General features: G+C 41.9%; 1 protein-coding gene across 1 annotated transcript in view; it reads right to left on the bottom strand.

Moving 5' to 3' along the window:
* The window catches only part of gcn1 (GCN1 activator of EIF2AK4), a 38,703-nt gene that overhangs the window by 1,831 nt on the left and 16,803 nt on the right, over positions 1-20,069 (bottom strand). Inside the window, exons 26-55 of the mRNA XM_083887158.1 lie at positions 19,838-19,918; positions 19,526-19,669; positions 18,925-19,049; positions 16,978-17,167; positions 16,798-16,868; positions 16,235-16,400; positions 15,927-16,121; positions 15,588-15,834; positions 15,302-15,423; positions 15,090-15,204; positions 14,568-14,747; positions 10,823-11,043; positions 10,644-10,712; positions 10,129-10,267; positions 9,842-10,038; positions 9,456-9,598; positions 9,241-9,358; positions 8,545-8,760; positions 8,273-8,437; positions 7,291-7,452; positions 7,118-7,210; positions 6,887-7,030; positions 6,527-6,796; positions 6,262-6,375; positions 5,587-5,817; positions 4,685-4,878; positions 4,284-4,398; positions 3,398-3,494; positions 1,825-1,973; positions 1,403-1,513 (exon numbers count right to left, since the gene is read on the bottom strand). Of these exons, the coding sequence (XP_083743284.1) occupies positions 1,403-1,513; positions 1,825-1,973; positions 3,398-3,494; positions 4,284-4,398; positions 4,685-4,878; positions 5,587-5,817; positions 6,262-6,375; positions 6,527-6,796; positions 6,887-7,030; positions 7,118-7,210; positions 7,291-7,452; positions 8,273-8,437; positions 8,545-8,760; positions 9,241-9,358; positions 9,456-9,598; positions 9,842-10,038; positions 10,129-10,267; positions 10,644-10,712; positions 10,823-11,043; positions 14,568-14,747; positions 15,090-15,204; positions 15,302-15,423; positions 15,588-15,834; positions 15,927-16,121; positions 16,235-16,400; positions 16,798-16,868; positions 16,978-17,167; positions 18,925-19,049; positions 19,526-19,669; positions 19,838-19,918 (4,584 nt within the window). The remainder of the gene's footprint in view (positions 1-1,402; positions 1,514-1,824; positions 1,974-3,397; positions 3,495-4,283; positions 4,399-4,684; positions 4,879-5,586; positions 5,818-6,261; positions 6,376-6,526; positions 6,797-6,886; positions 7,031-7,117; positions 7,211-7,290; positions 7,453-8,272; positions 8,438-8,544; positions 8,761-9,240; positions 9,359-9,455; positions 9,599-9,841; positions 10,039-10,128; positions 10,268-10,643; positions 10,713-10,822; positions 11,044-14,567; positions 14,748-15,089; positions 15,205-15,301; positions 15,424-15,587; positions 15,835-15,926; positions 16,122-16,234; positions 16,401-16,797; positions 16,869-16,977; positions 17,168-18,924; positions 19,050-19,525; positions 19,670-19,837; positions 19,919-20,069) is intronic.

Raw genomic sequence — 20,069 nt, 5'->3', positions numbered from 1 at the left:
GGAAGAACAATCGAGCACAGATACAGGAGAATCGCTCTGGTTTTTCGCCAGAACACAGCAGCAGAAAAAACAAATAAAAACCGGAAATAAATATTTTTCTGTGTCCCAGAACGCGGTTTTAAGATCATTTGAGGTGAGAAATTAGTCATTTGGAATTCAAAAAATGTGGTTTGTGTATTAAGATGTGATGTATTTATAGTTTGGCAGCGACTTTTAGGAGGTGATCAGCTCCGCCTCTGTGCGCTCCGCCATTAGATATTTGGTGTGATTGATAGATTTGTTGAAACCTGCCACGAACGGCTTCCTTGACCACTGGCTGTAGCTCTATTCTACCGGTAAGTTTCACTTTACGTTATTTGTTTACTTGACTGGGTTTGTTTAGGTGCTACTTCTTAGCAAATGAGAGGCTGGCAAACTCCTATTGATCCGGCTGCTTCAGCTAAGGTAACGTAAATGTAGGCTAACGTTAACTTAGCAATGAGAGATGAGATGAGAGTTTGCCAACCTGAAATCTGCTAACTGGTAGTCCCTAAACAAACCCATTTAAGTAAACAAACTAACGTAAAGTGAAACTTACCGGTAGGATACAGCTACAGCCAGTGATTAAGGAAGCCATTTGTGGCAGCTGGTATTAAAGCTAAGCCTAAATTCAGTTTCCAATTATACTATTCAGATTCAGTTTTTCAATGCAATAATTCAAATTAAACAATCCAAATTCGAATTATGTAATTCAAATTCAGTTTTTTAATGCAATTATTCATGTTTAGCATTTCAAATATAAATTATTCTAATTCAGTTTATTAATGTTATTATTCAAGTTGAGCAATTCAAATTCAAATATAAATTATTCAAATTCAGTTTCTGGTGGCACATATTTCAGCCCATAAAAAATACCCATAAAAAACAGGCTGATGAGAGCTGTCAGAGCCGTCAGACTCTGTTGAACTCCAGCCGCGGCTGCGGGTCTTTTCAAATTAAGAGCCGCAGCCGCACAGGTTCTTTGCGGGTGCGACATTAGGTAGTGTGGATGTAGCCAAGGTTGTAAATGTTAGCAAGCTGCTATTGAGGCTTTTAAGCCTGTGACTTTAAGAGAAAACAGATAACGTTAAATAGGCAACATTCTTCAAATAACCTCTTAAATGTGCAGTAAGCTGTAAATCAGGTAACAACCATTTACAGTACTGTTATTTTGGTGGCCACTTCAGGGCAACAGAATAAGCTGTTACACATTAATGACATTATTACCACTTTTTAGGGGAAAGTTATTAGTAGCATTAAAAAAACATGAAGCATCATTAGTGTTTAAACACATCAAATTTACCCTCACTTCCTCACAATCAACAAATAAGAAAAAAGGAAGCAAACGGCCTGTGATAATCAAGTGAATGAAACACTGTTTTACCTTGACAAACTGTGTGATGATGCGCTGGGAAACACTGTTGCCTCCTTCTGTTCTGAGATTGTGCCTCACCAGATATCCCACTCCTCTAATTCCACTGGTGGCTATAGGGATCTGGAAGAAGAGAGAGACAATATGAAGAGACAAAAATAAAATCTAGAGAGATTAAAAATATAATATAAAATAATTTCATTACTGACATTATGGCGTTAGTTATAGTCCCATTAGATTTGCCATTTTAGCAATGATGTAATGACCATTTCTCAGTGTCTTTATGAGAAACACAACCAGCTATTATTTAGCAATTTTTTGTGTGTGTTTGAATTATTGCCTAACTCTAATTGCACCTAAGAGTATAAGTACATGAGAGACATGAGCAAAGTGTCATCAAAAGAGTGATGACCAGGCACAAAATTTGTCCTCACCCTGTCAGCAATTGCGTTGGCCAAAATGGTTTCTGTTACACTGTCACAGTACTCCTTCCCACACAGCCTCTCTGGAGCTGATTTGACCGCTATGGCCAGAGCCAAGCTGCGACCGTGACGCACCATCCAGTCCACACCAGACATGTCAGCTGGAGACAAAAATAAAAGACATGGATTAGTTCATGCACTTAATGTTTTACAGGTGGAAGGAGGATTGCTACATCGCATACACACAGTTTAAGTCAAGCTTGAACCTTGAATATTTGTATTGGTGAAGTCATAACATCAGATTTCCATTGTTGAAATAATCAATCATATACTGACTCTTTCAAAAAGTAAGTATAAAATATTTATTTTCACATTGGACCCAAAAGTGGTCCAATGTTATTAAAATGCATTGGAGGGAGAGCCAGGTATCTTCTACAATCATTGCTAGCAACAGCAATTAAATGCACCACAGTTATGAGGCTATAGCCCAATCCTCCAATATACAATATGTGGACTGAGAAAATAAAGTAAATATATTTTCTATGGAACAAGTAAAATACTCCTTGAGATGCCAAAAAGACATGTTTATCAAAAGGTGGAGCCCTGTCATAGGTAAATTATTACAATGAATAATCCAAATTACATTGATTCCTTTATTTAATTATTTTTGTCTCTTCTTTCCCTTTCCATGTGAATGTCGCTTACTGGTAAAAGTCTGTGTAAACAGCTGCTGTAAACATGGCAAATGTAATTATGTACAAATAGATGTTTAGTTAAAAAATACTGTCTTTCAGTTTCTTCTTTACAGTTTACACGCAATAAACATGTCTATATTTTGTGTGCTTTTGCACATCATTATCAAAGTAATTATGATAAAATTACTACAAAATACAATGTAAATTGCCACCAGTGTCATATGACATGAGTGAAAACGGCAAATGTCTGCAACATTACATGTGACAATATACTGAAAATGTCCCATTAACAAGTTTAAGCTACATTTAAAAGAAGTAAAAGACTGTTGTGATGTTGGTAACAGTAGGAATTCAAAGCTATGTTCTAAGTTTCAGACACAAAAAAGTGGTATGGAAAACCACCCAAACTAATAAATACTAGCATTGCGCAGATAGATAATCTCATTAATGGTCGAGAGAGATTATAGACTGTTAATACTATTTATTATAACACACACACGGACATGTGAACCAGATAGAGTTGGTGCCTCATGATTGAAAGAAACTATTTGAAAGGTACTTAATTGATGTACATTGATGTTTGGATTTGTATTACAGACACAATATTCGTAAAATCATATTTTAAACACGCATATTATCTTCAAACCAGGGAAATCAAGACAACATTAATCTACACACTGAGTCACTTTGCTGAACCCTCAACCCAGTTCTATTCCTAACCCTAAAAACCAAGTCTTAACTGTCAAAAAGCCTGTCACAGTTGTGAGAGGTTTGAGTCATAATTTGTCCTCACAGCCTACAACAGACAATACACACATAGACATTGATTTAATGTATGGTTAACTTTGCAGTGAACGGTAATTTCTGTTATTTTGCACTTAAATACCAACCCAAGATGTGCTGAAGTAACACACTCTTCAGCTCCTCGTCTGACAGGAAGGCGCACAGCTCACCAACACAGCCTGCTGAAGCCATTCGAGTCGCATCCTACATCAGACACAAAAATAAGTTGAGTGTCAATGACTGTCTGACACGTAACCACATCCTCTGTGCCTGACATCCGTTTTTCTACTGTGATCACAGAGAAACCAAGACCAGTGAACAGCTCTCTTTGAAATTCCTCCACTGTTTATACATTGATACTTTATCTCACTGATAAAGACCAAGTACATTCAGTCTCCATTAGTGGCCCTGAGGTAAAACAAGTGGCATGTTGCAACAGATTAAAAAAAAAAAAAAAAATTATGCAAGACATCTGCTCCTCCTAACATACCCAGAGTTCCTACACATTTTCCATTGCAAAATTCAATCATTTTCCAGACTCAAATTCACAGACTTCTCGGAGGATTTTTCAGTCAATATTAAACATCTGAATACCAACTTTTAGATGCTTATTATGTAAATAAATCCTTCACTCATTTTTCATGAAGTCAGCCCTTGGAAAACTTAGGTGGCTGGCTAGACGACACGTATGGAAAAAAATAAATAAATGAGAATTGCAGTCAGTAACAGTAACCATGGTAACCCGACACCATTCTATAGCCAGCTTAAATAGTTTCATATCATCTACAGGTAGGCTATTTTGCGTTAGTAACTTGTTTTGATTTGTATATATTAATATATTTAATTTTAGAAAGTGAGATAATAGTCTGGAAACAACACTTACATTTTTCCATACTTTTTCCCTTTTTCCATACTTATCCAGACCTGGAAATTACTCAAATTAAATTCCATACTTTTCCATATTTTTCCATGCTGCGTATGAACCCTGCATACCTCATCATGTCCCAGCATGCCCAGTAATGTGGTGGTGATGTTTTTGCGGATGGCTGGGTCCACCTTTGACCCGGCCCCCTGGATGACAAACCTCAAGGCTTGGAGCATCGTCTCCCTGTGATGGGGTAATGAACACAAGCATTAGATCAGATATGATGTGAATTTTGATATGTGAACTTGATTTGATCTTTTAATTTTCTTCAACATAAACACAAAAAATATGATCCTACAGATTTAGTAATCAAATACTGTTAGTGTGACCAGGCCAAAGCTCTTTATTTAGCAGTGCTCTCTGGTGGACAAATTATGTAACTTAATTGCTATGGCAATACATATACAAACTAATAGGGCAAATTGTTTAAAGTCTTAGAAATGAAATGAGGAATCTATCATGTACACACCTGACTCCAGAGTCCTCAGCGTTGCGGATGGCAGACAGCTGTTCAGTGAAGAGTGGGTCCACTTTGGTGTGGATGGCAACCAGTTGGCCCAGAGCCTCAGCTGCTCTCAGCCTCACTGCACGGCTTGAGTCCTGCAGGGCCTTCAGGAAAGTGGTTTGCAGCTGAGGGAGGAAGGGCTTCAGGGCAATGCCCACCTGGAGGAAGCATACACTTCAGATGTTGGAGCCAAAAAAAACTAGGCCACATTGACTCATATGGCCTAGTTATATTTTCAGATAAACATTGTCTGCCTTCAAATCAGAAACAAAGTTATGTGTTCATGGAACTTTTGTTCAGAGCTGATAGATGAATAGTGGCCAATACGAACAATCAGGAAGAGGTTTTTGGTAACTGCATCTATAGATTGTTAGCTGCCTGTCTAGACTAAAATGCTGCTCTAGGGTTTTTAAGCTAAAGCAGAGATCTAATGTCTCTGTGTCCCTAAATCTCAGGCTGGCGACAGCAGGTGTATCCAGAGCAGAGTTTATGCATTTTTAAATAAAAACTGATAAGTATAAATGTAGGCTGTAGGCAATATCCCAATTAAAAGACACAATGATTATTTGATTATGATAAAAATGGAACACAATCATAATGAAAATCTACAGTGCTGCAGGATTCCCTGGCACAAAATATTGCTCTTTAGATGAGAAACACCGTCATGTTTGACAGATGCCAACATTTGTCAGATGACATTTAAGATGAAAAATGATTATTTGTTGCAATTATGAATAATACTGCGATCACATTATCTGTCAAAATAACCACAATATGATTTATCTGACCATATCATGCACCTCAACTTTTCCTTTTATGAAAACAAATGGTGTTTTGTCGTGTCATAGGGAGGTGCAAGTACAGACCTTTGCCAGCAGCAGGGTTAGAGTCTCCAATAGTGCGGTCTTAACTGTCCAGGCAAATCGGTCTCCAAGGATACGAATAAGAGGTCCAGTGATGTTGACAACAGAGGGCCGCAGTGCCTCGGGAGAGGTCAGTTTGATGACCCCTCCTAATGCTTTGGCTGCTTCTTCTTTCTGTTCGGGACTGCCAGTGAGGATACCCTCTCTGAGGACAGGCAAGATACAGGTCACACCCTGAGGACAAAAAGATGACAAAAAACATAATAATGGACATGGTTAGGACTGAGATAGACAACTATATTTATGAATGTATTAACATTACAGAATGGAGGCTCTCCACGAGATCAGCACAACTAGACACATGCGCTTCATACCTGAGAGATGACCTGGAGTTATCTCTCCTTCACTTTGTCTATGCTTTGCATAATCCTGATCAATTAATCACTTTTCAAATCAAGAACACAATTTACAACACAATTCACAAACTGCAAAGGTGGCAATTTATCTACTTCATTATTGATTGTTTGGTGTTCTATGTAAATTAAATATATATATAGAACAAACAAGACAGAATCTTAGGAAGGTAAATGGATGTAGTAATTACAAATATGAATTAAACATGCTACATAATAGGTGCTAGACTGCTAATGTTTATTGTGTCAGCAGGAGCATTCTTACCTTCTTGGGCAGACAGAAACCAGGTAGGTGCTGACCCTTCACGTCAGCAGCTGCTGATCTAATGTCTCGATGCAGGTCATCAATTAGAGCCAGTTGGCTGCTCGCATCCAGTTTCTGTGCAACAAAATTATCAACAGAGTCCATATTAACCCTTTGACTAAAAAGGACAATAAATAAACACTGCTTTCTCTTCACTGAGAAGGCACCTGTGTTTAATGCAAGGATACATTAATATGCAGGTAATTTCACGTTCACTTCAACACACCTTAGTGATGGAGTTGATGGTGTCCCAGCACTGAGACAGGACTTCAGGTTTGGTGTCATTCAGAAGGCGGATGAGGCCGGACAGTAAAGTGCGTGTATGCGAACTGTAGTCCAGGCGAGTACGAGCAAAGTAAGCATTGAGAATTGTGATGGCGGACTGTCGAAGGTCGGGGTCGGCACCCCGTGTGGCCTCCAGGAGATCCTCTATGATGATACGCTGACCCACTTCATCTTCCACTGACAGGATCACTGTTTGGCAGTTGCACAACTCCTAAGACAAAAATGATACATGAGGTTTACATAGGTTCTTCATGAGCATAAGGACAGAAGGAGAGCAGTGCATATGATTTGAAAGTGTTACCTGTGCTTCATCCTCTGTTCCCAGCTTTCCTGTGAGGGAGGACAGCAGAGCAGGCAGGATGACCCCTAGATGGCGAGTCAGAGCATCGCCAGCCACCGCAGACAGGAAGGCCAGCACACGGGTGTTTACAGGAGGAGCAGTGAGCTGATACAATGACAGCAGACATTTAACCTTAGTCAGTTACACAGACAATAGTTTGGACTATCAAAGCAAAACCACTGTGAACATTACCTTTGGAACCAGGTATGGAAGCACAGAGCGACTCTTAACAGCCATGACTTGTTTAAGACCATCCAAAGCAAATCCAGCCGTCTCCTCATCATCCTGGGAAAAGACATTTCAGTGGATTATAGACTTTTATGCTAAGTGAATTCTAGACTGCCTTTGTGTCTTTGCTTCCTCACCAACTGTTTGAGCAAGTTGGGCAGGATGTCATCCAGTGCCTGGTGACCAATGGTTGCATGGAGCTGCTCAAAGGTTTTGGCTGCAGCCTCTCGCACCTCCTCCAGCGGGTCACACAAAGCCTTCCTCACTGTGGGGACCAGTGATTCAGAGAAGACAAGGACCTGCAGTGCAAAGACAACCAGGTTAATAACTCATGATCTCTAAAATGTGGTTCAAGATTTCTGGATTCTTTTTCCTATTATTTTTCTTAGACCCTGTTCAGAGCTGGTATTAACTGATCAGAGTGCACTCAGTTTAGATCTGAGAAACGGCCACTGTTTCAATGTTATTCCGCTTCCACAGTCTTTCTCTCTCGGACACCATTGCAAACTGTAGCCAAAAGCACCTTGCGTATCGACCCCTACTGATCGAGCGGGAAATTGCGGTGCGTATCCGTCACCACGACAGAGAAGTATGAAGGCTCGAGGGGTCTCCGTGGTAACGCAGTCGGATAACACATTACGCAGTCGGAGAAGTATAATATGGCCTTTACTTGTGAGAGTGTTTCTAAAGAAAAGAGATATTTTTCATGTATTTTGTTAAGATGACCATGTAAGTTGCACGGACACAAACCGTTTTACAGAGTTTCTGTAAAGAAAGCACCTCTAAGATTTTTTTCCTATGAAGAAAAGATAATTTTATTTGGTCATAATTTGTCTGTAGCTCATTTGATAAAAAAAAAAATCGGGAGAAAATTGTATCGTGAACCGTATCGAGTCGTGAGTTGAGTGTATCGTTACATCCCTAGTTAATACAAATCATTAAGGATTTTTGCCACACGCACAAACACATTGACATCACTCACATCTACAGCCATTTTGTGTTTGAAAATGACAGGTGTGGACAGTCTGAATGGGGCCTTAAATTTATCTATTTATTATCTATTTTTAAAAAGATGTCTTTGTTGGAAAGAAAAGTGTGTATGACATTTGTGTGACTCACAGCATCTTTGCTTGTGGACTTCATGATTTCACTGAGGCCGATGCAGACGCCCTGCCTCTCATCGCTCTTGTCAGAGCGTAGGCCTGCCTCCAGGATGGGAATGATCTCAGGGAGAATCTTCTCTCCCAGCTTCCTCACCAGGTCACCCAGTGTCCGAGCAGCAATCTACAATTACAAGATCACACAGCATCCGTGGAATCACTCAGTGGGGGTACTTTCACAGAAACAAGACAACAGTGGAATGAAGTGAAAGGTAGTTAGGAGAGGTATACCGTTCTCTTATCTGGGCAGGTGGAGGCCAGGAAACCCAACAGGAGACTGAAGAGGGTTGGGAGGATTTCTCGAAGAGTTCTGGGAGTGTTGGACACCACGATCTTCCACACATGGAGTGAAGCCTGTCGAACCACCAGCTGGGTGTCTGAACGGCCCATATAGAGGCCAGAGAGGACACGGTTACGCCGCTCGGCACCAAGAGCACCAATGATAGCCTGGAGGAGGACGTGAAAGGTCAAAAATGCTTTACAAATCAATGTTAACAAACAACAACAACAACAGCATAATGGTACATCCCAGTTGTAGACAAAACTCTGATATCAAACTCGCAAACATGGAGTTTCCTCCCCAACCTGGACATGGGACTCCAAGATGGCTGCCAACATACAAAATCTGCTGTTTTGACTATTTATTATTTATTATTTATTATCTATTAGCAATTTTGTCACATTGGTTTCACAGTAAATCAGTTGTAGACAAGGTATAGTTTAATTTTTAACCATAGACATGTTGCTATGCTGTTTGTGTGAGTATACTACCATGTAGAACATTGTTATTGACTGGTATTGCTAACAATGGCTAGCCTAAGATACGTTTGCGATTCCAACTACTCAACTGGAATGCGGCATAAGACACCTGCTGCTTCTTTTATGAACTGAACAAATATGTTTTGGCTTTGTCAAATATATATTTACTTTATTAGATGCAGCTGTTCCAAAGTTGTCATCCTCAGAGGCTGTTTCTGTGGTCATCTTTCCTGTTACTCCAGAGATATGGAACAGTAGATCTCCAAGCAGCTGCACAGAGCTGAACCTGCAGATCATCAACAGCACAAACACATATTTAGTCAATACATGGGTGAGATTTATTCAATCGATCAATAATGAGTGTCTGTGTATTTAAATCTAACCTGATTCTCCACAGGTCATCAAACAGGCCCTGTTCCAGCTCAGGGAGCAGCAGTGCAATGGCAGTCTCAGCATACATGCTGATGATTCTCTGTCCCGCACGCAGTGCTGTGTCTCTCACATATTCATTTTCATCAGCCAGAGCCTGACAGAGAACATAGAGAGGGTCAGATACACTGAGCTGCTGTCAACAGTCACATGCTGAACAGCTAAGCAAGGAAATTACTTGTGTCAATGACGAGGCAGCTTCCACATTAAGATGTACACAGAAAAAAGAAAATGGCTGACAAACACCCAAGTTAATTAAGTTAATTCAAGTTATATAACTTGCTTACTTTAGTTTGAATTATAGTGGTATTAGTATTATAAACAGCTGAGTAGCCACTACCTTGAGAATGCAGGGGATGATGGGTCCAACATAAGGAGTAAACCTGTCTCCAAAGGTCAGTGGCAGGTAGATGAACATCATGATGTAGCCATCTCTGACATGGGAAGCTATGTCAATCTTGCTGGCTGTTTGCACCACATCTGGCATCAGCTTGTCCAGCTTCTCCACTCCAAGTCCAGCCATCACCTCAGCCAGACCTGAACCCACCAACACACAAAGCATCAGCTACTGAATGATAAGTGGAGCAAATCTCCAGCTACACAATAGGAGAATGGAGCAGAACTGACCTTGAGCAGCTCCAGAGCGATCTACAGAGCTTTGTTCAGAGGCCAGTGTTTCCATGAGCCATGGCAGCAAGTCGTCAAAGCAGGACTCTCCCATCCCCTTTACCATTGCACCCAAGGCCTTGGCTGACACAGTACGCACCTGGAAAGGAGGAAAAGTGTTGCTACAGCTTTAACTCTATACAGCAGTCCCCATACACGCAATGGACACTTCATTAGGTATTAGTTCAACCCGTTTCTCAGCTTAAAAAATTCAGCATCTCTATAACCAATATAATTAATAATTTTGCAAATAATATAGCCATAATTATATATATATATAAAAAAAACAGTTTTAATTACAAATATTCCAATTGTGAATGCGAGACTGAACAATTGTTCATCTCTAGTCAAGGTACACTACTCAGAGTGTACCCTGCCTTTTACCCTATGTCAGCTGGAATTAGCTCCAGCTCCCCCCATGATGCTCAAGAGGATAACATGATTGAAAATTGATAAATAATGGTGAGTAAACACACCTCAGGCACCGGGTCCAACAGAGAGGCCTTAAGTCCAGGGACGACACTAGGTAGGTAGGGCGACAGATCCTACAAACAATGACACACATCACATCATAAACTGAATGAAAGTGTTCACACACTGGTTTGAAGGACAGTGTCAATAGTCTACTGTTCAGTGTTTCATCAACGCTGTGTACCTTCTGGTCAGTGAGGGAGTACATGTTGCCAATGATCTGAGCAGCCATCTTGCGAGTGTCAGTGGAGCGGTCTTGGAAGGCTCTCTGGACGATGGGCATGATAAGGGCGAGCGAGGCAGCATCGATAAAGTGCACAAACTTGGTGTCAAGCAGCGTCTGCAGGCACATCTGGGTCTTTCTAGATGGGTCAGTGAGGGCGTCCAGCAGGATTGGTGTGATGGCTGAGAGGGCAACAAAGACATTGCTGTCAAAATACTACCTTACTTAACATTAGTAGTTACCAAAGAACAAACATTATTGATGTATTCTCCAAGTGTAAGCCCTTTTGTTTTTATCATAAACCTAATCCTTTTTTTTTTTGTAACTTGTTTATAATTCAAATTTTCAAAATTTTCTTTCAACCATTATACTATCAGGGCATACATACAGAATTGAGCACTCTTTCTTATATCAATGTCCTTATTATTCAGTGGCAATGGTGGTGTCTTCTTCTCGTCTTCTGTAATCAGTCCATTTTTCACATTTATCCTCAAATTGTGTCTCTTGTAGTCTCAGTTTGTGTGTGATTTTCTCCATTACAAAAATCTCTTCCACAGTGCACATCCACTGCTCCTCAGTCAGGGGGTCTACTTTGTACCACATTCTGGTATTTGTTTTTTTACTGGCTGACAGCAATCTTCCCTCTCTCTTTGAACTCAAGAAATCAGCTCATCTGATGCATTTGTTCACTTAATTACAGCGTTAAAGGTCTTCTAGATTGAGACCGGAGTGAAAACAATGAAAAGTGCGCTCTTGAGAATCTGTCAACAGTTTACTAAGATCTACCTGGATCCCCTGTATTTCACCACGACTGCACTCGATCCTCGTCATAAAGATCATTATGTGTGTGTCATATAAAGATGTGTGGATAAAACTGCGCATTGAGAAATGATCCATTCAGCGTTAGAAGCGAGAGTGCGCTTGGAGCTGCGCACAATGCAGGAGAGAGAGGAGCAGAGTCAGCAGGGGCGGTGAGGAGGAAAAAAGACCTGCCCAGATGAGGGGCACCCTCTAGAATTGCAATGCCTTGACTTGAGTTTTGTAAGTCCCAGTCATAACAACAACATTAGATTAAAATAAAATGCAATGTTACGGAATTGGCCTAATAATAATTTTTTTCCTTTATTTTTCTCCACTTACTTCATGAGTCACCATAATGGTCTTTCAAAAAGCCTCAGAATGCCCCATTTTAACCTCAAATTCTCAAAAGCTCTGCATGCCCCGCATTTATTTTGAATATTTATTTTTTGGAGGGGTGAATGCGGCCCAGCCAGATCATGGCTTTTATGTTGCGATTGACTCGCTCCGTCAGATTGGTTTGTGGATGGTAAGGGGATGTTTCCCGTTAGGGGCCCTGATCGGAAAGGATGTACGTAGGCACACCCCATCGTGTAAGGATCGCCTTTGTCAAGGTGTGCGAGACAGTCTCAGCGGTGGCTCTGCGAAGGGGGAACATCTCCATCCACCTAGTGTAGTAGTCAACAAAGACGATGAGGTACAGATTCCCGTTACAACTCTGAGGGAAAGGGCCCATGAGGTCAACCCCCAACATCTCCCAGGGTCCAGTCACTATGGTCTGTTGTAGTTTCCCAGGAGGTTTGCGGGTTTGTATATCTGACAAACCTGGCAGAATCGTACATGATCTCTCACATCCAGACTCATCCTAGGCCAGTACACAAGGGCTTGTAATCGTTTATAGGTCTTGTATCGTCCCAGGTGGTCGGAAAGAGGGTCATTGTGGTGGGTGATGGAGAAGCTGGGGCCGGAGTGTTATATAGTATAGTTTATATGGTAACTGCACCACACGGTACACTTTATCTTCTACCACGGTAAACTTTGTTGTAATGTTCTCAGAGATTTCACCTGTTTCTGTGATCTTCTCATACAGGGCACACGTGTCAGCATCCTCCTGTTGAGCCTTCCAGATGTCAGCATCCGTCATCTGGAGATCTTTGGTGGTGTCTCTTTTTGACCGTAGGCACATGTGGCGAGGGGGTTTTGGAAGTCAGTTACCGGAGCTCTGGACAATGCATCAGGCACTGTATTGTACTTCCCTTTCCAGTACTCTACAGAGAAGGAAAACTCCTGGAGGCGAAGCGCCCACCGAATGAGCCGGGAACTGGGTTTTTGGGTTTTGAAAACTTATACAAGGGAAGAATGGTCTGTGACGACTGTAAAAGGTCTGCCCTCCAGGTAATACCTCCACTTTTCCAGTGCCCATACGACTGCGAGACATTCCTGCTCGGTCGTGGAGTAATTCCACTATGCTTGGTTTAAGGTGCGGCTGGCAAAAGCAAGGACCTGCTCTGAGCCTAGCCCTGTCTGTTGAGCCAAGACAGAAATCCATTTGAGAAATGGATTCCACAGGTCTTGAAAATGGACCTACAAGAGGAGAGGCTGAAAGTTGAACGAGCCTTCTGTGTGGGACCTCTAGTGGGATCCACCGGCAGGCAGGGCCCCTGCGCGGTCCTGGTGAGGTTTCACGACTTCATGGACAGACAGAGGATCTTACGCGGAGCAAGAAACAAGGGCAGAGCTTCCACGGATTGTCAAGTTGTGTCTTTTTACCAGGACTTTTCTGCGGAGATTGTAAAGCGGAGACAAGGATCTGCAGATGCGCGCAGAAGGCTCCGGGAAGCGGGGATCAAATATGCATTTGCGTATCCAGCTGTAATTAAGGTTCTCCCTCCAAATGGAAAACTGATCCCCCTTCCCACAATGAAGGAAATCAACGACTACGTGAAAACACTCCCGACCCAGTGATTTTATCAACCCACCTGTTATCATGGAAATTATATCATCTGCCTCTTCTTATACAAACGAATAGAGAACGACTCGTATAATGGAACTAAACTTTAACACGCTTATGCATGTATATTTCCCAGTGTACTTGAGTTGATGTGTGTCACTATTATTTACACAGTTGTTGACATGCTGGCATTATAGTCAAGATATAATTCAGATTGAGACCTGACAATCTTTTTTTCTTTTCTTTCACTTTATTTCATTTGCCCCCTTAGCTGTATAGCTAGAGTATGACAAGGTTTTTGTTTTTCTTGGCTCTGTTTTAGCCATGTTAGGCAGGTATTATCCAGGCCTTAGTTGGTTTTTGCTTGGTTCGTTCTGTTGTTTTTTGTTGTTTTAGGTCCAGGCAGGATTTCATATTAAAAGCATGTCGAACTTATATTATAAAGTTAATGAGACTGCACAGCATGATATAGTTACTTTATTCTGAATATTAAGTTTTGTACCTAGAATATCAAGGGCTCCAGGTAAAGTCAAAGTCGACTGGTCGACTAATAGGTCGACACGCTCTGGCTCTAAAAAATTAGTAAGTACTAATAGTACTAATTTTTTTAATGGTGAATTTCATTAGGAGGAAAGTACCAAGTCTATTGCGCAGATGAACTTAATGCAAAACGCTGTCAGAGCTGTCAGACTCTGTTGAACTCCAGCCGCGGATGCAGGTCTTTTCAAATTAAAATAGCCGCACTCGCAAAGCACCCCCCCTCCCGATTAGTCGAAATTTCAGGGATTTAGTCGTCCAAAAGTTTCTTTGGTTGATTACAGCCCTACAGACCACAAACACTGCAAGAAGGGAGGGTGGGTTCAACACACACACAAATACATACAGAAACAAGTATCATAGGCCAATGAGAATCAAGTTGTGTGCCAACAACTCAGTCCACATCACTATGTGCCTTACCCAGGATTTCAGGGTTACGTATGACGGAGCCGATCTGTCGCAGGGCCTGCTGGCCAGCCTTCTGCACCTTCACGTGGGAATCGGTCAGCACCTCGGTCAGTTTGGGCACAATGCTGGGCAGGCAGGAGGACAACTGCTTGGGTGCACAGAAAGCCATAGCACCCAGCAACTCTACTGAGCCTAAAGATATAAGGGGTAATTCACCACAAACAGCGTTAGACATGAAAAGACATTTGATAGTGATCATATACAAATCAGAATAGAAGTTGCTATTACTAGAAGCTAAGATGTTTTTAACAATGGTGCTTGTGGGACTGCGCTTCTGTCGAATTTGTCATTATAAGAACACGGAAGCTGCAGAGATGAGGGAAGTACCCTCACAATGTCACACGTCTCCACTGAAAAGATTCTATTCCTAAGCTGCTGCATGGATGCTGCTGGGAGCAGCTTCCTCAGCAGAAGACAACCACACATTCTTAATTCTTAACCCTTGATACATTCCAGACCTCTATGGGGCCTCACCTGCTTTAGTTCTCCAAGACTCCTCCTCCAGAGCCACAAGCAATGAGGGCAGCACCAGTTTCACTCCGTGGGCACTCAGGTTCCTCATTACAGCCTTGGCACAGTCATCAGCAGCCTGGGTGAAAACATTAGCGTGTGAACAGGCTACCACTATTTTTTAACAGACTAATACAGAGAAGACAGTGTCCTTAGGAAATTGTCTGCCTGCTCACCTCTCTGACGTATTGGTTTCCATCTCCAAAGCAGAGCAGGAGGTGTGGCAGCACATGAACAACGTACGGCTCAAACAGCTTCCCCAACATGTTACACAGCATCTCAAAAGCAAACAGTGCTCCTGTATGTGACAAACAGATGGTCGGCAGTTTATTCTTTGGTCCACATAAATATTTTGTTGCTTCAGTGTGTACGATAATACTTTAGAACCACACAAAATATCTGTATAAAGATGATTTCGTCCAAAGCCAAAAAGTTTAGGCAAACAGCTTAGTGTTTACTGACCTTCTCTTCGTCTGAAGTTTTTCTTGTCCTGGATGGCGTCGGTCAGTGTGGACATAATTTCCTGCTGTTTGAGCGCCAGGATCCCAAGACCTTTGACCAGGCCAGCCAGTCCGTAGGCTGCTCCCTTTCTTTCTGCGTATTTGTCACTCTCCAGCAGCAGCTGCAGCAGGTTTCTCACAATCCCTGCAGCATCTTCCTTGATGGCAGGGACTAGAGGAGGCAAACAGCTGGCCACAGACTCCTGGACCTGAGGACAAATTTGACAAAACAGAGAAGTTATTTTTAATTCGTTTTGAATTTCAGTTTAGACAAACACGTTGAATGGGATGAGTCCTTTACCTGCTGAGAAGGTGTCGAAAGTGCAGTAATGAGCTTCGCCACAATAGGTTTGACTTTGGGGTCACTTTTGTCCAGATGTTTGGCCAAGGAACCCATGAGAATAACCACACTCTGTCGGACAGAGTCATAACTGGCGTCATGTGGGGAGTTCTTCAGAAACTCCTCAAACACGGGCAGCAGAGAGCTCACATTGTCCTGTTCCAAAAAAAGCAGAGACATAAGTTAAGGTGTAGTGCAAATATACATAGCTATTTCAAAGTGCACATTGTGTGTTTCATATATAGCTGTTGAAAAGAAGCGACCTGTACCTTTCCATGCGTGTTGAGTGCAGAGAGGGCTGCATCCAGCATGCAGCGCCGCACCTCAGGGTGGCGGTCGTTCAAAGCATCAGGAACAAAGAAAAGGAAGAGCGGGGTGACCTGAGATTCATCCAGGTACTGGGACAGCTTGTTCAGAGCCACAGCAATGCCACACCTGACAAAACAAGAAGTGTGAAAGAAAAAAGAAATGAGAGTTGCACTTCACCGAGATTGCATTTAACGTGTTTGGCTGGTTTATTTTCAGTGAAATGTTCCCAAACTTTGGAAAATTTGGGTCGGAGTTTTCGAGAATCTTTGTCTGTTTCCACCATAATTTGTGCGCTCTTCTTCGCTGCTTCCTTGCGGGATGTAAACAGCGAGCAATACAAATCATCAACACATTCCAATTTAGCTGTCACATGAAAAACTTCCATGATATGAAAGCTGCATTGACTGGATACAGATTTAGAAATTATTCGCAATGTGCTAATCAATTGTGCACAAAACCATTGTCTTGTGTGCAAAGGCCTTAAAATTACAGGCAATTCTTCTTGACAAAGACTGAAGTTTACCTGGCCTCCCATTGGTCAGGTGGAGATTCAGAGATAACCCTACCCAGGGCATCAAGCACAGGAGGTGGTCTCTTTAAAAAGGAAAATATAAGAATATATTATACTTGGGTTTCTCAATTTCAAATTCAGTCACACGTAATAGACAGAGCTGAGAGAGTAAACGTGTGACTCTGTACTTACATATAGTTTCTTTTGGTAGAGCTCGGTCAGCTGACTGAGCACTGGGGCACACTGGTCTCTGTACTCGGATGCGGCATGTGACAATGCATCGGCTGCAGCAGAGCGGACAGCTTCCTCGTGGTGAGTGACATCTCCAATCAGCAGGGAGCAGAGCTCAGGGACCAGCTCCAGACCCAGAGATTCCCAGAGTCTGAGAGGGAAGACAGACACACCAAGAAATTAGTTTACACATCACCATACTCCTTAAGTTCATGACCACATTTTGTAGGATAAAAAAGCAGGCTCACTTAAGTATTAGGGATGCACCGATTAATCGGCCAGTGATCGGAATCGGCCGATTTTCACGTGATCGGCCGAAATCGGTGACCGGCCGATCAGTCAGAATATTCCGATTTTAATAAGCCGATCAAATGCACCCGCATCGCGCAGCAACAGCAACAAAAGTGCACACGGCTACACGCACATGTAGTAGAGTGTAGGGCTGGGCGGTATACCGGTTCACACTGAATACCGTTTTTATTCCGTTATGATATGAATTTTTAATATACGGCCATACCGGTGTATTTGATTACACAACATCCGCGCACCCGCAGCGCTGTGGCGGTGCTGCGCCGCTATTGTCTGCTTTGCGAGTGAGCGCTCTGCATGTAAACGTTTCATTAATGTTTATATATTTGTTTCAATCACTGAACGAAGCCTGTCCTATTTGGGACAAGAGTCAGGATCTTAAATCACTTGCACAAAACTTTTGATCAGCATTTGTTTGTTTTTCATTTAAACCAGTGTGCGCAGAGAGCGCGAGGCATTGTTGGCACGGGGCGGGAGAGAGAGAGAGACACACACACACACAGAGAGAGAGAGAGAGCGCGAGCGAGAGAGAGAGGTCATTTACTTATTTGTGTGTAGGTTTCTATGTTGTGAAATATGTTTAAACTTAAATAAACTACACATACAGCTAGTGATTAGTTTTTGTATTTTTAGTTGGATATTGGATGTGAACAACATGGTTCCATAACACTGCACTTTTAAGATGTGTTTGAATATTCCACAGCATTATTTAGTTCTATTTTATAGTGGTAATCTGTTCAAAAAGTCACACTTTATTATGTTATGTTTAGTTATTATGTTCCATGGTAGCATGTTCAAATGTATCATGACAATTGTTTTTGTATTTTTATATATACTTCTATTTTATAGTGATTCGTTTTGTATTTTTAGTTGGATATTGGATGTGAACTGATTGTATTTCTATGTTAAAATGTTCTATTAAAGAGAAAATATGCAAAAATATATATCTTTCTGTATGCTGAAAAGTCGGCAGGTCAAACTTCTTGAAAAATCGGGAATTTTTTGCTCAAATGGAGCAAAGAAACCAGACAATATTCACTTTTAGGAAGCTAAAAAAAAAAATCACAAAGCTAGTATTAATTGCTAAAAAAACAAACAAAAAAAAACTATCTGAAATCGATTAATTCATAGTTGCAGCCCTACTGATTACCTAAATGTTTCACGAATATTACAGGATAACAAAAAATTATTTACAAAAATGATTTTTAATATATAGTGCTGGGCACTATACGCCGCATGATGCGTTTCCATGGCAAAAACTACCACTGTAGGTGCGCTTAACGACACTAAAGCGGCTAACGGAGTTAACTGGTAAACGGTGCATGGGCTCCGGTGCGGCGGCACGAAAAACTCATTTTAACAAGGGAGGCACGTAACGGGCATTGCCCGGTATGCCCGATGGCACGTCAACTAAAGTAACGGACTATGCTGCGAGTGAAACGAAGACTTGTGGCAGAGGCACTAAAACCGCTGCACAGTTCACTCCTGCAAGCACCAGACCCCCCCCGCCCCACAAAAAAAGGCTGAGAAAAAAAATAATTCCCACCCCTGGGCCCTGAAGTATAAAAACGGAAACAAAAGATATATAATAACACCTACTTTTCAGCCAAGGCCCGTCCCTCCTCGTCAACATCAAACCTGGAAACCCAAAGCCTGCGAAGCAAATTCAGACCAGATTCCTCTGTGCTGTCTGTAGGTAGGGCAAACTCCATCTCCAACAAACCCTGAGCACAAAATTAACTGGGTGTTATTTGCATGCAAATGAATGATCAAGTACTACCACTATCCATCCAATATCTATGGGATACACCATGGATGATCATGGTGTTTGGTCATCAGATAAATTCGCAAAATTGTGATTCAAACAGTCTAATCTCTTCTCTGGGAATGGTTGGTTGGTCATTTCATTAATTTTCTACAGCTTTATATGAGGGTTGGGGGGGGGCTAGGGCTGACATAGTGGGAAAAGCGGAGTACAGGACAGGACACCAGTCCACCACAGGGCCAACACACAGCGACAAACAACCATTCGCTTTCACATTCACAGTCAGTGTCCAACTCTAAGCAAATTAAAATGTTCCCTTTATACATCGTTCATGTAAATGGGACAAAGGACGACGAGAGAACGTAAAAACACAATCTCACAGTTTATGGCTGTGGTCAACACACGATCATTAATACAAATTGATCCTAAACCCACCCTGAGCGCAGAGTCCCGGACAGAGAAGCAGGGTGAGAGCAGGGCATCGAGTAGGACATCGATCTCTTGTTGCTCTGCTACAGTGCAGCCATCTCCTCCTCCAGCGCTGACAGACAGAGCTGTCAGGCACTGAGATGCCAACACCTGAAACACAGCGTCTCACAGCTCAGATATCTCAGCAAAGATAAATGTAATACAGCAAATATCTTACATTCACAAACAATGGATAAACTTGGCTCTAGGGAAGGCATATGATGAATTATTTTAATTTGAACTGAATTTAACCTCTGACTGTTCAAGCTGCTTGTTTACCTGGATTCTTGGGGTGGCCGTGGAAATAATTCTGATCAGTAGCAGGAACATGTTGACACGTGGGAGGAGCTCAGGCCCATTCTGAGAAAAGAAAACAATTACAATGTGAAAGTAGAAATGTTTGACACAGAGGCACTGTTAGGAGGCACTGAAACATTAGAAGCTATGCCAAGCTCAAAATCTTTAGATTTTATACAAGGGGAGACATATTTGTGTCAGTTTTCTGTCTGAT

The sequence above is a fragment of the Microchirus variegatus genome, assembly GCF_963457635.1.
Source record: "Microchirus variegatus genome assembly, chromosome: 3".
Classification (NCBI taxonomy): domain Eukaryota; kingdom Metazoa; phylum Chordata; class Actinopteri; order Pleuronectiformes; family Soleidae; genus Microchirus; species Microchirus variegatus.
Note: the sequence above shows the minus strand (reverse complement) of the source record. Positions and strands in the feature narration are given on the sequence as shown.